This window comes from Mchenga conophoros, linkage group LG9, assembly GCF_057382185.1.
Source record: "Mchenga conophoros isolate Kocher_MC1m ecotype Shallow Benthic linkage group LG9, M_conophoros_male_GT1.1, whole genome shotgun sequence".
Taxonomy (NCBI): Eukaryota; Metazoa; Chordata; class Actinopteri; order Cichliformes; family Cichlidae; genus Mchenga; species Mchenga conophoros.
In genome coordinates this window covers 32,300,249-32,319,315 of record NC_140534.1, presented here as the reverse complement: position 1 = coordinate 32,319,315, position 19,067 = coordinate 32,300,249, and the positions used below count along the sequence as shown (strand labels likewise).

General features: G+C 43.5%; 2 protein-coding genes across 2 annotated transcripts in view; one reads left to right on the top strand and one right to left on the bottom strand.

Moving 5' to 3' along the window:
• The window catches only part of LOC146567648 (uncharacterized), a 32,007-nt gene extending 19,776 nt beyond the window's left edge, over window positions 1-12,231 (bottom strand). Inside the window, exons 1-4 of the mRNA XM_085287576.1 lie at window positions 11,914-12,231; window positions 8,347-8,434; window positions 7,804-8,158; window positions 3,252-3,502 (exon numbers count right to left, since the gene is read on the bottom strand). Of these exons, the coding sequence (XP_085143702.1) occupies window positions 3,252-3,334 (83 nt within the window). The 5' untranslated portion in view covers window positions 3,335-3,502; window positions 7,804-8,158; window positions 8,347-8,434; window positions 11,914-12,231. The remainder of the gene's footprint in view (window positions 1-3,251; window positions 3,503-7,803; window positions 8,159-8,346; window positions 8,435-11,913) is intronic.
• The window catches only part of lipib (lipase, member Ib), a 15,949-nt gene continuing 6,523 nt past the window's right edge, over window positions 9,642-19,067 (top strand). Inside the window, exons 1-7 of the mRNA XM_085287631.1 lie at window positions 9,642-9,854; window positions 11,873-12,028; window positions 16,707-17,098; window positions 17,751-17,859; window positions 18,052-18,153; window positions 18,884-18,973; window positions 19,059-19,067. The exon at window positions 19,059-19,067 is cut by the window's right edge and continues 159 nt beyond it. Coding sequence (XP_085143757.1) covers window positions 11,977-12,028; window positions 16,707-17,098; window positions 17,751-17,859; window positions 18,052-18,153; window positions 18,884-18,973; window positions 19,059-19,067 — 754 coding nt within the window. The 5' untranslated portion in view covers window positions 9,642-9,854; window positions 11,873-11,976. The remainder of the gene's footprint in view (window positions 9,855-11,872; window positions 12,029-16,706; window positions 17,099-17,750; window positions 17,860-18,051; window positions 18,154-18,883; window positions 18,974-19,058) is intronic.

Below are 19,067 nucleotides of genomic sequence, written 5' to 3'. Positions count from 1 at the left end.
CAACCGCTTGAAGAAGTTTAGCATCAGTAGGCTGAGGACGTATCATAGCAACCTGTTCTGAAGACGGAATATGAGAGGATCCTGCAGCTGTAAGTTGCAATGCTGCCCGTGCTCTCTCGCAACGGCTGGCAATGCGCAGGGCTCCGTCGAGATCCTCTGCACCCATCTCATGAATCTTAGATTGCAAGGTGGGGTCCAACCCAGCAACAAAACGGCGAAATTTTTCACCTTCCAAGGCATTGTAGTCATAGTTAGGGAAAGCTTCAAGCACAAGACGGGTAATATCCGCGCTGTACACATCTAAACTTTCACCTGGTTTCCGGGGGCGAGCATTCACATGTGTCTGGAAGAATGGCAGAGAATATTTTGGACCGAAAACCTCTTTCAGCTTATCCTTCACTAGATCATAGTCTTTCTGGGCTGATGAAGGCAAACTGTCCCAGTACAAAAATGCAGCATCTGCTAGACGAGTAGGCAGAACAGAGGACATCACAGTTGGCAAATCTACCTCAGGTGGAGTCATAGCTTGCACTGCCACTTCAAAGCGACGAGACCAACTAGTAAAAGATTCAGTCCCATCTCCTTTAAAAACAGGTGGAAGATCTATTGTCAGGGCACTGGAAACGGTATGGTGGGCGGGAGCAGCAACAGTCCGTATTGCATCCACTGACCTCGAATGTGGCACAGGAGAAGAGCGCAGCTCATGCACAGATTCACTCTCGTCAGCCGACATGTTCCCAACAAATATCCAGCTCAAAAAAAAAATCACAAAAATCACAAAAACAGAGAGAAAAGCTGCAACAATCCTTACTATCTCCAAAAATTATTACTGTTATTATTTTCAGTTCATCAGCTGTTCACAGAGAGAGATAAATCCCAGCGGGAAAAAAAAACGATCTTATCCGCAGCTTGGGAGTAAAACTCACCAAATACACAGATCCATCAAGAAAATAAATCCCACCGCTGCCACCAGATGTAACGTGAGGGTTCACTAGATGGTTGGGAATCTCTCTGAATAATTAGGAACAGCAAGACGGAGACGGATAACTTTTTAGCAGCCTCTTTACTTTTTGCACACCGCAACAACAACCCACACTTCCTGTGTGCCGCCCTCATGAATACTTCACTGGCCTCTCAGAAGCCAGGAAATCTTATACTCAGATCAAAACAGGGAAAACAACCAGGTAGATATAACACATACTTATTACTTGTTTGAACATGCATGTCTAAACATTCAAACATGTAAACATGTAAATATCAAAACACGTAACCACCAAATAGCTACATAACTAGCTTTATAACCTTTGTAAACACCTCTTTGTATATCAAATTAGATTTAAATTTACTTCTACACTTTACATACATATACAGCCTCACTCAGGCTAATTTAACAGAAATACACAAAGTATACAGACATGAAGTTCAGATACACACCTGTGTGACGAATTAAAGGAAAAGCTATTATCACCTTCAGTGTACCCTGAACCTTAAAGTTGAAAAAAAAAGAAGTTAAAATTTGTTCTTTATATTAACTGGTTTGTTTTAATGTTTTTAAAGTAAAACAAAACCATTTTAATGATTTTTTTTCCTTCTACATTTTCTTTTATGTTCACATTTTTGTGCAGGGTTGTCTTTATCCTTCAAGCTCGGGTCCTCTATCAGAGGCCTGGGAGCTCGAGTGTCCTGTACAGTATCTTAGCTGTTCCCAGGACTGCGCTCTTTCGGACAGAGATCTCAGATGTTGTTCCCGGGATCTGCTGGAGCCACTCGCCGAGCTTGGGGGTCACTGCATCAAGCGCTCCAATTACCTCTGGGTCACCCTCCACATCCTCTCGAGCTCTTCTCTGAGCCCTTGGTACTTTTCCAGCTTCTCGTGTTCCTTCTTGCTGATGTTGCTGTCATTCAGTATCACTACATCGATCACTACGGCCGTCTTCTTCTGTTTGTCTACCACCACTATGTCCGGTTGGTTAGCCACCACCATTTTGTCCGTCTGTGTCTGGAAGTCCCACAGGATCTTAGCTCGGTCATTCTCCACCACCCTTGGGGGCATCTCCCATTTTGACCTCGGGACTTCCAGGTTATACTCGGCACAGATGTTCCTGTACACTATGCCGGCCACTTGGTTGTGGCGTTCCATGTATGCCTTGCCTGCTAGCATCTTGCACCCTGCTGTTATGTGCTGGATTGTCTCTGGGGCATCTTTACACAGCCTGCACCTGGGGTCTTGCCTGGTGTGATAGACCCCAGCCTCTATGGATCTTGTACTCAGAGCTTGTTCTTGTGCTGCCATGATTAGTGCCTCTGTGCTGTCTTTCAGTCCAGCTTTGTCCAGCCACTGGTAGGATTTCTGGATATCAGCCACCCCCACTGTTGGTGGTACATACCGTGCAGGGGCCTGTCCTTCCATAATGGCGCCTCCTCTTTCTTGGGTTTCTGTTGCCTGAGGACACTGAGCACGTGGTTAGTTGGGGCCATCCTTCTGATGTACTCGTGGATGTTCATTGTCTCATCCTGGACTGTGGTGCTGACACTCACCAGTCCCCGGCCCCCTTCCTTCCTCTTAGCGTACAGCCTCAGGGTGCTGGACTTGGGGTGAAACCCTCCATGCACGGTCAGGAGCTTTCTTGTCTTTATGTCAGTGGCTTCTATCTCCTCCTTTGGCCAGCCTATTACCCCAGCAGGGTACCTGATCACGGGCAGGGCGTACGTGTTGATGGCCCGGATCTTGTTCTTACCATTCAGCTGACTCCTCAGGACTTGCCTGACTCTCTGCAGGTACTTGGCGGTTGCAGCTTTGCAAGTAGCTTCTTCCGATGTGCCTGTGGGATTCCCAGGTACTTGTAGCCATCCTCAATGTCTGTAGAGCTGCATCCACATCATCTAGCAGATCCTCAGAGGATATTTCACTTGTAACCAGCTACAGAGGGTCCAGGTTTCAAGCTTTGCCGTGATCCTATCTTTCAGGTCAGTTCCTCTTGCACTCAATGATCCTTCTTCATTCTTCTTCGTTACAAGCATGTTTTATTTAGTTTTACTTTATTATTTAGATTTTTTATTTATTGGTGTTATAAAATCTTACATATATCAGGTTTAATAGTTTTACTGTTTCCATTTAAAATGACATTCACCTTTTCAGGCTCTTTGAAGCACACATGTAAATTTTTTTGGTTTTATTGTGATCTGCAATTTAAACAAGTTGTACTAATAAAGTTACAATAATATGTCCTGTGATCTTAACATGTCTGTACCTGCCCGTTCTTTCTGTTTGAGGTGATTGCAGCCAATAGGGAAGTGTCAGTATCCCACGCTTTGGTGAAGGCGGCGTCGACATGTGAAGGAAACACGGTGGCGTTACAGCTGAGATTCCTGCGGTCACTGCTGTCCATGAAGAGCAGCGCGCGGTCCGTCGCGGTCTTCCCCGTCCCTACAGAACTCCCGGATGTCGCCGTTTCCTCGCTGCCTCAGCTCCTCACAAACATCAAAACTCTGCAGCTACTTTCTGGAAAAATAAAAAAGTTTACGTTTAAATCAGAATATGAAAGTGTCACAATACGGCTGTGTGCAGGCAAGAGTAGGACCCAAACGCAAACTCACAGAGACAAAAGGTAAACTCAAAAAACACAGCTTTATTGCTGGCGTGGAGTGGGACACGAAAAACAATACAAACTAAACTAAACTGGGAAAACTAAAGCACAAGGAGCCACAGGGAAAAATCACACAGCTATGATGGAGGACGCAACACTGACAAAGAGAAACATGGGGCTTAAATACACTGAGGGATAACGAGGGGGAATGAGCCACAGGAGGAGAGCATAGCTGAGAGTAATTAAGCAGGACGAGGCAAGGGAAGCAAAACTAGAAACATTAACATAGAACAGACTGAAAGTAAAACAGGAAACACACTGACGGAACTCAAGACATGTGGACTTAACAGACTGGGGGAGACAGAACATAGGGATCTGAAACATGGAACAGAAAGGCACAGTAGATCAACATGAACATAACAACGCCACAGGGGAAGAGTAAAACTGAACACGATGAACACAGAAACACCAGACCTCTTCACAATAAAACAGGAAACATAATGAGACGTAGACATGACAACCCAAACTTCACAATGTAAGACACAGACATGAAACACATGAAGAGCAGGGGAGATTTACCATAGTTGGAAACACGAGGGGGAAATAATAAGAACTAGAAACACTTAAGCATGATAACAAATGAACTTAGGAACCTGAAGGGCTTACATAAACTAAAACATCAAAATGAACTAAAACTCAAAACACTGGGTCATAAGACCCAGGATCGTGACAGAAAGAGAAAGAACCCAAAGGAACAAACCTGTCTGAGCATTCAGCGCTCCCACTGTTGCACTAACTGTAAAGTGTAAATAAGTGATGTCACACCCAGTGTTTGTATTTGTGGAATGTCTGAATTTTGGTTCCCGCCAAGCACCACGTCACTTTGGACAGATGTGTTAATGCAGCGGTCTCCAACCTTTTTTGCGCCACGGACCGGTTTATGCCCGACAGTATTTTCACGGACCGGCCTTTTATGTGTCGCGGATAAATACAACAAAATAAAACTAGTACCGGTACCGAAAAAAAAAGACGATTTATTCATAACACACGTGAAAAGACCCAGGAAAACCGAGTTAACGACCAAAGCGATAACAAAATAACGCTGAAAACCGATAATAACCCTGAAAACCACACATTTCACACCTGAGCCTCAACTCTCGCGGCCCGGTACCGGTCCGAGGCCCGGGGGTTGGGGACGCTGTGTTAATGTACTGCACGAAGCATAAAACTTTTCCTCTGTTTTATTCAGAGCTTCACCTTCAGATTTTGTCGGAACAGGTCATCTATGATAAAGCCATATAAGCATGTTACTGTTTATTACACTCTTTTCAATTGATTTGTTGCCACTAAGACATTTGAGTGTTTTTCTTTTTCTGCTTGACCCAAGATGACAATGAAACACCCTGGAGACAGAAAGGAATATCCAGAGGAAGTAAAGCTCTGGTCTCTGGATCACTCACAGTCTCAAACAGTCTGCTTTGATGGCGTGTAGCATAACATCCTGGAGTGGAGGCAGGCTAGCAGTCTGTGTCCTCCACCATTTTTCAGATATTTACCCGTTTCTGCCCAAGTACCCGCTGGATGAAGCAGCCCAATCCGTCAGGATGGATCCCATCCTGACATCAGCCAAAATCTGTGCCTCAGTAAATCACAGCTGATTTGGCAGCACTAAGGCAATTTAACAATATTATGCAAGTTGGTTTTAATGAAGTTGATCATAGTTTTAAAAGCAAACAGGTTCAGGTTCTGCCTCACTTCATTGCTGCAGCTCAAGCCTTCAAGATGTTATGACACCGGCTCAGATTTGGCGAGGGAATCTCCCGCGCTCACGGTGCCAGAGAACGGATCCACAATGAGACATCCCATTACCGTTACATAATACTCTAACAGCGACATGAATATGCCCCGGTTCAGTGGTTACAATGTGATAATCTGAGCAGGAGGCACAGATTAGCTGAAGATTCCAATAATAGAACATCCAGCTCCTTCGAGTCAGCTGACCCTACCTTCAGATTATAAAGCCAGTATTATTATTCTGAACATGCTACCAAAGTACAAACCTGGGGTACTTTGAATTTACTTCACAAACTCTCTGCCTGGGAGGGATGTGAGGTGGGCAAATGAACTGAATCATTTCTTCAACAGATTTGACTCAGCCATGAGGCAGTCTACAACATCGGCTGCAGACTCACCCACACCCACTGCTGCTGTTCCACCTCTGACACCTCAGACACTTCACACCTCCTCTATTCACCCTGCTCACTCCCCCCCCACCCCCAACAACAGCATCCAATACACACTCAACACAAGGCTCCAGCCTGTCTCTCTCAACCACCCAGGTTAGGAGGGAACTGAGGAGGATTAATGGCAAGAAGGCAGCGGGCCCAGATGGCATCAGCTCGAGGGTCGTCAGGTCCTGCGCGGACCAACTGTGTGGGGTGATGGAGCACCTCTTCAACCTGAGCCTGAGGTTGGGAAGAGTCCCACAGCTCTGGAAAACCTCCTGTGTTGTACCAGTGCCAAAGACTTCACGCCCCAAGGACCTCAACAGCTACAGGCCGGTGGCTCTGACATCCCACCTGATGAAGACCCTGGAGCGGTTGGTCCTGGCTCAGCTTCGGCGCCTAACAAGCTCATCACTGGGCCCACTTCAGTTTGCCTACCAGCCTGGCATTGGCGCGGATGATGCCGTCATTCACCTCCTACATCGTTCCCTCGCTCACCTGGAGACCGCTGGAAGCACTGTGAGAATCATGTTCTTTGATTTCTCCAGTGCCTTCAACACTATTCTTCCCTCGGTTCTGAAGGACAAGCTGGAGAACTCTGGAGTGGACCATCACCTCACTACCTGGATTTTGGACTACCTCACCGACCGACCACAGTATGTGAGGACTCAGGGCTGTGTGTCGGACAGGGTCGTCTGCAGTACGGGGGCCCCACAGGGAACGGTTCTGGCTCCGTTCCTCTTCACCATCTACACTGCAGACTTCTCCCACAATTCCACCCAGTGCTTCCTGCAGAAGTTCTCTGATGACTCTGCAATAGTCGGCCTCATCACTGATGGGGACGACAAGGAGTACAGAGGACTGACCCAAGACTTTGTGGACTGGTGCCAGCTGAACTACCTCCAGATCAACGCCAGTAAAACCAAGGAGCTGGTGGTAGACTTCCGCAGGCACAAGCATTCTCCACTGCAACCACTGAACATCCAGGGTATGGACATTGAGGCTGTGGACATCTACAGGTACCTTGGTGTTCATCTGAACAACAGACTGGACTGGACTCATAACTCAGACGCCCTCTACAGGAAAGGGCAGAGCAGGCTGTACCTGCTGCGGAGACTCAGGTCGTTTGGAGTGGAGGGCCCACTCCTGAAGACCTTCTATGACTCTGTGGTGGCTTCTGCTATCTTTTATGGCGTGGTCTGCTGGGGCGGCAGCATCTCTGCTGGGGACAGGAAGAGACTGAACAGGATGATCCGAAGGGCCTGCTCTGTTCTAGGATGCCCTCTGGACCCAGTGGAGGTGGTGAGTGACAGGAGAACGGCGGCTAAGCTGTCATCCCTGTTGGACAACGTCTCCCACCCCATGCAGCAGACTGTGACAGCACTGAGCAGCTCCTTCAGTGGGAGACTGCGGCACCCACGGTGTGGGACGGAGAGATTTCGCAGGTCTTTCCTCCCCACTGCTGTCAGACTCCATAATAAAGACTTTAACTGAACAAACACACACATCCACACATGTGCAATAACACTAAGTGCAATAATCTTTTCTGGCATCGTTGTATTTTTACTCAGTTGTATATAGTATTCGTATTCTATTTTTATCTTATTGTATATTTTTATTCTATTTTATTCTACTGTATATAGTATATTATTTTATTCTATTCTGTACAGCTGTGTACTGTATTTATTCTTATTGTATTCTAATTTTTGCGTCATAACTTTTGCACTGTCCACTTCCTGCTGTGACAAAACAAATTTCCCACGTGTGGGACTAATAAAGGTTATCTTATCTTATCTTATCTTAAATTCCATTATATGTTCTTTTCCACACAGTAACACTGCAATTTTATAGATGTTTAATTAGTACTTATAGGGGACATTAAAAACTGAAACTTTAAAATCTAGAAAATAAGATTTGTTTTAATTTAAAAATTAATATTTTTAATTGATTATATTAAGTAATAATTATTAGACCTCACCGTGAATCGCTACCTTATCGTGGTGGAGGGGTTTGTGTGTCCCAGGGATCCCAGGGGATATGTTGTCTGGGGACCTTTGCCCCCTGGTAGGGTCTCCCATGGCAAATTGGTCCTGGGTGAGGGACCAGACAAAGAGCGATTCAGAAGACCCGTATGAAGAGAACATCGAGGGAACAGTTTACCCTGCCCGGGATAGGGTTACCGGGGCCCTGCCCTGGAGCCAGGCCTGGGGAGGGTGCCCGAGGGCGAGTGTCTGGTGGCCGGGCCTTAGTCCATGGGGCCCGGTCGGGTCACAAGCAGCTTTACAGGAGACCTTGTCTTCCTGATAAACTTGATTTTAATTTCAGTCTTTCTTAGGCTTCCACACTCTGACAAATAGATGAAAGAAAGGAGCTTAAATCAACAGAAAAAATAAAATAAATAATAATAAATTCTAAAAAAGCAGCTTTAGGAAGTAATATAGCTCAAAATCAATAAATTAAAATGAAAAATGAAAAATAATTTACTAAATATAGTATAAAAATGCCAGCTAACATTAGTGGGCAGTGATACTTACCACATATGTTAACAGTCATATGGTTTGAGAAACAGACCAAAGAGCCTCACCAGGTGCTCATGCAAACTTAAAAGAATCTCCAAAGTATCTGAACACAAACAGACATAACATAACATTTGAAGCATAATCAAATAAAACAATAAAAACTCCCTAACACATTATAATAATAATAATAATGGATTGGATTTATATAGCGCTTTTTCAAGGCACCCAAAGCGCTTTACAATGCCATTATTGAATTTAGACTGAATTACATGAATCTGAGACTTCACAGAAATATCTTCTCTGTGTGATAACTGACCGCTGAGGCTGCGTTAAGCCGTTTACTAGTGAAGAAATCCTGAAGCCTGCTCGCTCATCGCTGATTTTATAATCTCTCTGACCAGATCCTCTTCAGCCTCTTTGCCTTGTCAAGTCAGGTGACCGATGAGATAAGCTCTTTAACTCATCAGAACATCGTGACCCCACAGGGACCTTTTTACCTGGGTGCTCACCAGCCAATCAGTGCTCAGTCTGGTCTGCAGAGACCCCCTAAAAGACCCACAGTGAATGAATGGATGGAACACACACACACACACACAGGCTCTGCTAACATTTATATGAAAAACTTGCAGGATTTAATCAGGGAAGACAAACTTGCAGAGAATGAAAGCTCAATAAAACAGAATTATTTTGATTTTTCTATCTGATGCAGCTGCATGAAAGCAAAGTGGTCACACTGCTGACTTACAGCAAGAAGGTTCTGGGTTTGATTCCAGGATCTTTTTGTGTTTGCATGCCCTCTCTAAGTACTCTGGCTTCCTCCCACAGTCCATAGACATGCACGTAAGGTCAACTGGAGATTATAAATTGGCTGTAGGAGGGAATGTGAGCGTGAATGTTGGATGGAAGGTTGTTGAAGCAGTGGTGACTTTTAAAAACTCAAACAAAGACGTTAAACAACTTAATCGAGTAGCACACAAGTTGGTTTTTTTGTTTTTGATGTCACAGTTAAGAAGCTACAGAGTAGTGACATCATCAGGGTTGTGGGCCGGACTGACTTAGACACAAACTAAATAGAAACAACACACACTCTTTATTGTATATATGCAGCTTTTCCCACATAAAATGTACTTTGCAGGCCGCACAGGTACATTTTTAGGGTTTACTATTGGACGATCCCAAATCTCTTATTCTGAAAATTCAGCCACTGCAAACCAGTGTGCCGTTTAAACACCACTGTTTGACAGACTGACTGCAGCTGAGGATGGAAGTCTTTGTTCTGCAGCAGACGTGCTTCAGTCAAACCAGACGCTGCAGCAGGTGGAGAACCATGCAGCTCATCGAGACTGCAGGACAGAGACCAGCAGTGCAGACTGCGGGCACAAACCATGTACAGAATAACAGATTTTTGTAGGTTTTTCAGTTCTACTTTTAGAACATCGGTGGTCTGAGGCTAAATTGTGCCCATCTGCGGTTTCGATTGAACCCCCCTCGCCTTTGTTTCGACCATCAGTAACTTTGCGTAGGTGAGTGAAATGGTTTCAGTGTTCGAACAATAACTGCAAGAGGCAAAGAAAGATTAGAAACTCTCTGAATTTACTTTCAAAATTCGAGTGCAGTGGTTACAAATAGTTTTATTTCCTGGTTTTGTTTTTCTTATTATTTTTACCTGCACTCCCGACTCTGATAAGATGTTTGACATCTGAGCCACTGTGCAGCTAAGGCACCAGATGCATATGCAGTAGGTTAGAACACTCTCAATGGTGTCTCTGTAGAAGGACACCAGCAGTCTCTGTGTGAATTTATTCCTCCCGAGAATTCTCAGGAAGTCTCCGTTGGGCCTTTTTCAGCAGCTCGGAGGTGTTCGCACTCCAGGAAAGGTTCTCCTCTGTGTTGGCTCCCAGGAAGCTTGTCACCTTTTCTACACAGAATTATCCAAACATGGCATCGATCGGTGGGACACTGAGCTGCTGCAACTATGTGCGCAGCCATCTTGCAAAACCTGTTTGCAGTTCTGAAAGGGCAAGTACAGAGCAAATCTGTACGATTTTTCTTTCATGACTGAAATCTCGTGGTGCCAGTAAAATTGTGAATGTAACCCTTGCTTAGATTAGAAACAGTTTAATTAAACTCTCTACGCATACTGCATGCATTTAAACAGTAAAGCAGGCTCCTGTTTCCACCACTAATTGCATGATTTTAGCTCTGACGTTACTGTAGCTCTCTGCTTCTGCCTGTCCCGAGTCCCCTGCTGCTTCTGGGTCTCGGCTCTCTGTAGATGGTAAATTACATGTGTTTATGTCGAGTACAGAGCAGGATGGGCTGGGTGCACTGTGGTCAGAGTCTGTGGAGCTATTATTACCCATCACTGGGTGGGTGTCTCCGACTTCACCCATAATCATCCCTCACTAATCAGTGGGTCACCTCGCTGGCAGGGTAATTTGCAACACAACAGGCTCAACCTTCTGCACGAGCTGCAAAATTTGTCTTTGAAACTTCAAATCTGCAGACACAACATAAAACCCACACTGAGAGGTTAAACTCCGCCTGCTTGGTCTTTTTATTCTTTATTTCTTTTTTACAGTAGATCATCACACAAACACTTCTACCCTTTCTTACAGAGAGGCATGAAAATGAAAGGGAAAGAAAGGATTTGTTTAGGGTCACATAGAAAGAGATCTGAGGGCTGCTTTTGGAGAAACGAAGCTCACATCCTGACTATGGAGCGCTTCTAGTTTACTCCTTTGATCAGTTCATCTCTTGAAAAACATAAACACTGTGTCCTTGAGACTTTATGATTCCCTCAGGATCACTTTGCTGTTTGTATAGTAAGAGGATGTAATGATGTTTAGGCTGAAGAAGAGGAACATTGCACACAAACAAAGCCTGTCTGAGTGGTCACATGGACAGACGTGACCTGGATAATTATTGCGAACAACTTCCTGTTTCATTGGGGGAGTGTTTGAGATCAGAAGGAATGAAGATCCTATTAACTTTTCTTCTGTAAACTCTTGTCATTGTTTTGTGTTTTTTCTTGTAAAAACGCACGCCAGCGCCGTGGACACCCAGAGGCAAGTCTTAATCATGATGTTGGCAATTTAGGTCCATTCACTCGATTCTGAGAGGAGATGCGCCAACATGGGGGGTCATAAGTCACGTGTGCTGCAAGCACCGGTCACAGACCTGGATAAATGGGAACGCTGCGTGAGGAAGGGCGTCTGTGCTAAATGAGACATGCAGATCCACCCACTATGGGTGTGACAGCAGGCTTAAGCACTTTCACCTTTAGCTGCATTCACTCCCATTCATTTGGGACTATCTCACAAGCGCCCCCTGCTTTTTCCTTTCACCACAAATCAAATCCTCCTTCCTCTGTCCTTTCTTTCCTCATTCCATCAGCTCATGCTCCTTCCCTTTATCTCATTTGTTTAGTGTTCTTACGATCATTGGTTTTTTCCTCTCTCCACTCTTCTAGAAACTGATCCAAGTAAAGACACCACCCCCTTTCCTCTCTCCTCCCTCCCTCCCCTATTCTCTCTCTCAGCAGTCCCTCCTCCTTTCAGTTGTCCTCACACTGCATCCTACCTTCCTCACAGCGAGTCTCCTCGGCTTGATCGTTGTCTCTGCGTCACTGTGGTCGTGGAAAGGATGCTGTCCCGCAAGCTCCTGGCTCTGCTGGGGCTCCTTGTGCTCTGCAAAGGTAAGAAAAGTCCAGTTTTCCGACAGAGCAAAAGCTTAAACCTGATTTATGCTCAGCTTTATCTTCAAGATAAAGTTAAAAATAATTGTGTCTGTTTGTCTAAATAAACAGAAACAGACATTCTGAGTGTTTGTGGAGTGAGAAAGAGTTCATTGAAGTGTGAGGAACAGAAGTGAACACCGACTCTGCTCCAGTGAGGAGTTTCCGTCTGGTGGTGTTAAAGTCAATAAGCAGCCTGTTATCCACTCATTGATATAGTTTACTAATGTGTGTGTGTGTGTGTGTGTGTGTGTGTGTTCCGGGTGGGGTGGGTGCTGATTGGATGAGTGCTTTTTTATAGCAGCCTGATCCAATTGAGGGCAGTGTTGCGCTCAGGTGTGGAGAGCTGCTCACACAGGGAGTCAAACCCCCAACTCATAACGCACACTGATCTGGACTGTATATAAAAGATGGACACAGTTGCAGAGCTGTTATAAATCTATATGAATGAACTGTTTTCTGTTTGGCTTTATTAGCCTCACATGATTGTGGAGTCTTTACAATGTTTTTTCAGTTGATTGAGGTTTGTGGACATTCATCTATGCACAGCTCTCTTTAGGACCTCTTTAGCACTTTTATTCTTTCCTTTTTCAGCCACTCTGTTGTAGATGTGCTGCTGTGCTGGCGATCATTGCTCTGTTGCATGACCCAGTTTCAGCCAAGCTTTGACTGTCAGACAGATGGCCTTACATTTGACTAGAATACTTTGGTATACAGAGGAGTTCATGGTTGACTGCACGGTGCCCAAATCATCAGCCCTCCACCTACGTGCTGACAGCTGGTATGAGGCGCTTGTGATGATTGGTTTTCTCCAAATGTGGTGCTGTGCATTATGGTCAAACATCTCCAGTTTTGCAAACCTAAGCTGCACTGTCACGTTCTTTTTAGAGAGAAGAGCCTTTCTCCTGGCAACTCTTTCAAATAATTTCTATACTTGATCAGTCTGTTCTAATTGTGCTGTCATGAAGTCTAACATTTAGCACGCTAACTGAGTCTGAGATGACTTCGTGCAGGCTTTTTGCAGCACAAACACTGTGCAGAGGTCCAGTTTAGTGACTCAAGTCAGCAAAGGTGAGGCTTAGCAAACAGTTAACAGGTAAAGCTTCCAGCGTCAAGACACCTGTCAATCCAGGTGCCCCTAATTCCAGTATCCAGATGGGTGTATTATAATAAGATTCACCCCATGTGCAGGTGATGGAAGGAACTGAAACCTGGTTTTCTACAAGGCTGTGAACATGATTATTGCTGTTGTAAATTGGGGAACTGTTACCAAAAACTGCAATGCTTCTAATGTCCACCAGAGGCTGGCTCCAAAACACGAGTCAAGCCCCACAAACTCCCACGTTAAAAATATCCTGTTTGGGCAGATTGTAGAGAGCTCTGAGATTGCAAAAACTGTAAAGGTGCAGCCCAGATTGACTCACAAGTATTCACTTATTTCTCCTAATTTAATTAAAAACGCTCTACTGGGTTTCTTAAGCCTCTGTATTAGGATGGTGATAATCATGAATGAGTGTCTTTAGAGGAAAGGGCTCACAAACAACAAACCTTTTAATAATAAGCATGGTTATAACCCAGTTACACTAAGTGCTTCACAGTCTGTATAGTTGACAACATGCAGGCTACAGACACTTTAAACAAGCTAACGAGACTCCCTGCTATCTGAGATTAATCAGCACAGAGCTAAAGAGGCTAAACTAACACCCAGCGTCACTATCGGAAAAACAGACCTGATCCAAGCGCTTACAGGTGCACTGAACTGTAAACTAATCTAATGACCTTTGACCTGGTCATGAGAACATTCTATCACAGCCGGGTGCTTAAAAGAAAACAAAAAAAAACAAGGTGGCTAACAACAGCCAAATTTACACTCTGTTGTTTTATTTTGAGCTGCCTGCATGGGTCAATAAATGCTTCTTATATTTGTAGGGGACAAATATCAGTCATTGCATCAGTCCAGTGACAGAAAATGTGTCAAGAAATTAGCAATACATAAGCTAGGGCACGCAAGACAACACTTGCCATCAGGTGTGGGTTTAAAGTGGACATTAAGCTCATTTTTAGCTTTACTAGAATAGAATAGAATAGAATAGAATAGAATAGAATAGAATAGAATAGAATAGAATAGAATAGAATAGAATACCTTTTATTGTCAATATGCACATGTACGATGAGACGCGCAGACGTGGGAAAAGAGAGGGGCGGTAAGGTGCACAGTTCTGCGGCACTATATACATATGAGCAGTCCCAATTCAAAAAAGATAAAATATACAAATATATCTACAATAGTATTGCAAAGTTCAGAGAGCAAAATAATCCTAATTTATCTCATACTGGACCTGAGTGTAGCCCCTCAATTCATCCTGTGTCTGTCTGAAACAAGGAATTTATTCCATCCCTCACTGTGATTGGAAGCCCCTTTTAATCAGAAGGTTCAAGCATCAGATGGGTGGGGCTTCTGTGCCTAAGGTTGTCCCCTCTGTGTGAAGCAGTACATTTAGACTGGGGATTATTTGTGTAAATTAAATGAGGAAAAACATAACAGGCCATCTTTAAACTCAACTTTATATCATATTTGCAGAAGAAAATGTTTCTACTTCATATTCAGACCAAATTTAGCAAAAAAAAAATGAGCTCAAAAAGTTTCTTTGCTCAGTTATCTGTGATTTATGACAGATGAAGTTTTCACAAATTATTATGGAAAACAAAGATACCTTTCATCTCTCCTCTGAGATGGAACAAGTTCAATAGGAGAATACAGTCCCAGAAGGTTTAGACTGTCAAGTCCCAATTCATGTAGCGGTCCGACAAAAGTTGTTACTAAAATAGAAATAGCATCTGTGTTAAGCTAATATTAGGCTAATGTTTCTGCAAACTACAAAAGAAGTACTACAGAGACTGTCTACACTTTATTAATTCAAAAAAGGCACTAACAAATCCTATATTTTGTCACTGGCTGCATAAATCAGCTCATTTATATAACTACTCCCCCCCATCATCCTGACTGACACCCCCATCACCTCTGTGGACTCATTCCGCTTCCTGGGTACCACCATCACCCAGGACCTGAAGTGGGAGCCCACCATCACCTCCGTCATTAAGAAAGCCCAGCAGAGGATGTACTTCCTGAGGCAGCTGAAGAAATTCAACCTGCCAACACGGACGATGATGCAGTTCTACACTGCAATCATCGAGTCCATCCTCACCTCCTCCATCACCGTGTGGTACGCTGGAGCCACTATCAGGGACAAACAGAGACTGCAGCGTGTTGTGCGCTCTGCTGAGAAGGTGATTGGCTGCAGACTCCCATCTTTGCAGGACCTGTACACCTCCAGGACACTGCGGCGTGCAGCTCGGATCTCAGCTGACCCTTCTCACCCTGGACACAGTCTGTTTGACCTGCTCCCCTCAGGCAGGAGGCTCCGGTCCATTCGCACCAGAACCTCTCGCCATAAGAACAGTTTCTTCCCCTCTGCTGTTGGACACATGAACAATAACCATATGACTGTCCCCGCCACTAACACATGACCCTACGCTGTGTTCACTGCATCATTCCATGATGGGCACTGATCACCACCTGCACCCATGTATATATCTTTCAACGTAGCACTCTTAATTCTTATTCTCATGTATATATCTCATGTATAGCTCATGCACATATCTTTCTACGTAGCACTTTTAATTCTTATCCCTACTTTTATTTTTTCATGTCTATTTAAGTGCTATTTATGACACTATGTTTGCACTGAAGAACCGCAGCAATTTCCTAATGTTGTAAACCTGCTCAACATTTGGCAATAAACCCCATTCTGATTCTGATTCTGATTCTGATTCTACAAAGCTGACTAGCTAGCTTTAGCATGTAGCTAATGTTAATTTAAGACGTAGACCGCAACACAACATTAATCATTGGTTTTAGCAAGCAGTTTGAGATGTTTTTTATTTTATGGTTTATTTGTAGAGGGACGAGTGTGTAAAATGAAACAACACTGCTGATGACAGTATTTTGGCTTAAGCTAGTTAGCTTAAGCTAACTAACTAAATCTTACTTTTAATTAATTAATTAACTCTAACTAGCAAACCTGTCAGTAGATAGGCTATTATCTGAATTCAAAACCATTTATTACATAATAACATAAAATGAGTCATTAATAGTCTTTATTTTTCATTTAACACAATCCAAAGTAATGTGAAGAAGCTAAAAAATGAAATGACTTTCAAACTGCTGCAGTTTCAGTTTTTGAACCTGTTACTGTCTGTCTGTGGATTGTGCCTCTAATGTCAGCCTGAATCTATGATTCAGTTTGTGAATCATCCAGGATGATGACACTGGCTGTCTGCTTGAAGCTGTTATTTAGCTACAAAAAGTGGTATTCCTGTAGAGCTGCGGTCTACAGAAGTCAGACTGATTGTTGGGGCTCATTAGTATCATTGACTCTTTACCTTGAAATTTTTTAGTGCCTTAGCTTTAAAACGATATAAAAATCTACTAAACTGAAATGGATGAAACAAATATTCCCACTGTAGCCTGTAGAAACTTTGGACCCGTTTTTCATTTTAATTCTACATAAAACCTGAATTCAGCTGTAAAAGTTGAGTTTGCAATACAACTTCCTGATCTTCCATGTTGTGACTCCAGGCCAGGAGGAAAGTGAAGCAGGCGAATCTTGTGATAACTTCACCGACCTCGACCTGACCCACTGCTTCGTGGGAACCACCCTGTATGTGCGGCTCCTGCTCTACACTCGCTCCAACCTCGACTGTGGCCGCGAACTGAACCACCACCACCTGTCCTCCCAGCCACTCTTCAGCCTCTCCCGTCCCACCGCCTTTGTCATCCATGGCTACCGGCCCACCGGCGCGCCCCCTATCTGGATTAACCACATAGTCCACCTGCTAGCAGAGCAGGAAGACATGAACATCATCGTGGTGGACTGGAACAAAGGGGCAGCCAACCTCAACTACTTCACTGCTGTGAGTTACACCAGAGAGGCCGCTCTCAACCTGACGGGCTTCATCATGACGATGGAGGTGAGACAGACCTTCAGCCCAGACCTTTATTTTCCCTTCCTGTAATCATCCTGCAGTCTATTGTTGAACCAATAGACCAATAGAAGCAGCATCACTCATAGGTTTGAGATATGAATGTCCACTTTAGCTTCACGGTTCTCACCATCTAGGATTATTAGAGCCAGCAGTGGCCATGGTTCAAGTTGTTTCTAGTAGTCTCAGTTGGCAAAGTGTACCAATGCAATGCAAAGACACAAAGCAGAATACATAAAACTTTACAAACTTTGGACAGATTGTTCATTCAACTAATGTGTTATTTATCAGAAACATACATTAAAATGCTCTAAATGGCACCAAATCCATTTCTCTACCCAAGAAGTCCGGCTCAAAGCCTAGAATTACCAGTTCAGCCAGTCTACAGATGTTTTTAAATGACAAGTATTAAATATTTCCCAGGTTACAGGTCCTTCAAGTACTTAAGAATGGATCTAAGTTTTGGTGCTTTTGGTATTTCCGCCACTGTGTGGGCACATTAAATTTTAGTAAAGAGATTAGAAGACATGTCTGTGTGAAAATCAGCAGTTCTGTCATGTCCTTTATTATCCTGTATACTTAAAAGGTCTTTATGACAGAGTTATACCTCACCTGTAACGCTGAGCTTTTGTGCCCACAGGCTGAAGGAGCCTCTCTGAGCTCAGTTCACCTGATCGGCGTCAGTCTGGGAGCTCACCTGGCTGGTTTTGTGGGAGCAAACCTGAAGGGGAAGATTGGCCGTATCACAGGTAAAATAAAGTACTCAGAGCGGTGCAGTATGCGAGTAAATGTACTTCATTATCATGTATTTATGACAGATGTTCTTAACCTTTCAGTTTAATGAAAGCAGCGCTGTGGAGTGAGCAGGCGGAAAACTACAAAAGCACTCACATACCTCCTTGCTTCTTTCCTTCCTCCCTTCTTTCCTTCCTCTTCTCCAGGTCTGGACCCTGCTGGACCGATGTTCACCAGGGCCACGCCGGAGGAGAGGCTGGACCCCTCGGACGCCATGTTTGTGGACGTCCTTCACACCGACATGAACTGTAAGCATCTAACGCAGAATTAATAATAATTTAAATAGTGATTTAATAACATTTTAATATTGACCCTTTTTACTTTGATCATTTACACACAAAGAAAGCAACTGGAAAATAAATAGCTTTTAGTTGTCATGGTGTGAGGAACAATAAACAAAATCTGTTAATTTACAAACACTAGTGTTGCCTGTGAGGTCACAGCAGCTCTTATAGGATCTTCTATTGATCAGACCCACATCCCTAAAAATGTTTTTACGTTATTAGCTGGTAAATCATTCAAATCTCTTTCCTTCTTTTACAATAAATCATTTTATTTATAGATGAATACATGTATTTACTGATCATAAATTATTCAGACATATATTTAATTATATTTTACTTATTTGTATTAATATGCTTTTACATAAACTAAAAGCATGAATATTATTATGAATTACTATTATTATTACTGTTATTTGGAAATATTCCACATTTTTTTTAATAAAAAAGGGTTGGCATTAGAAGTAGAGATAATTCTGTTTATAAACATTGTTTTTTTCTTAAATTATTAGTAGCAAGTTATATAAATATAGTTATATAACTGAATGAAAATGTTAATATAATTTTAATTAATTCTAGTTATTATTTAACACGTCTTACCTTTCTATGAACCTAGAAAGTATTTATTAAAAAGCAATAAACCTTCGTGACCTCATGTAAGAGTCGCTGTGTTACACGCTGTGCTCTCCGTGCGCAGCCTTTGGACTGAGAGGAGCTCATGGCCACATTGACTTCTACGCCAACGGAGGCGCCGACCAGCCGGGGTGTCCCAAAACCATCTTTTCAGGTGAGCCCACACACAAACTAGGGAGACACACACACACATTAAATAACACACATGTGCTGAGCGCAGTGTGATCTCTGTCCTCCAGGTAAATCTT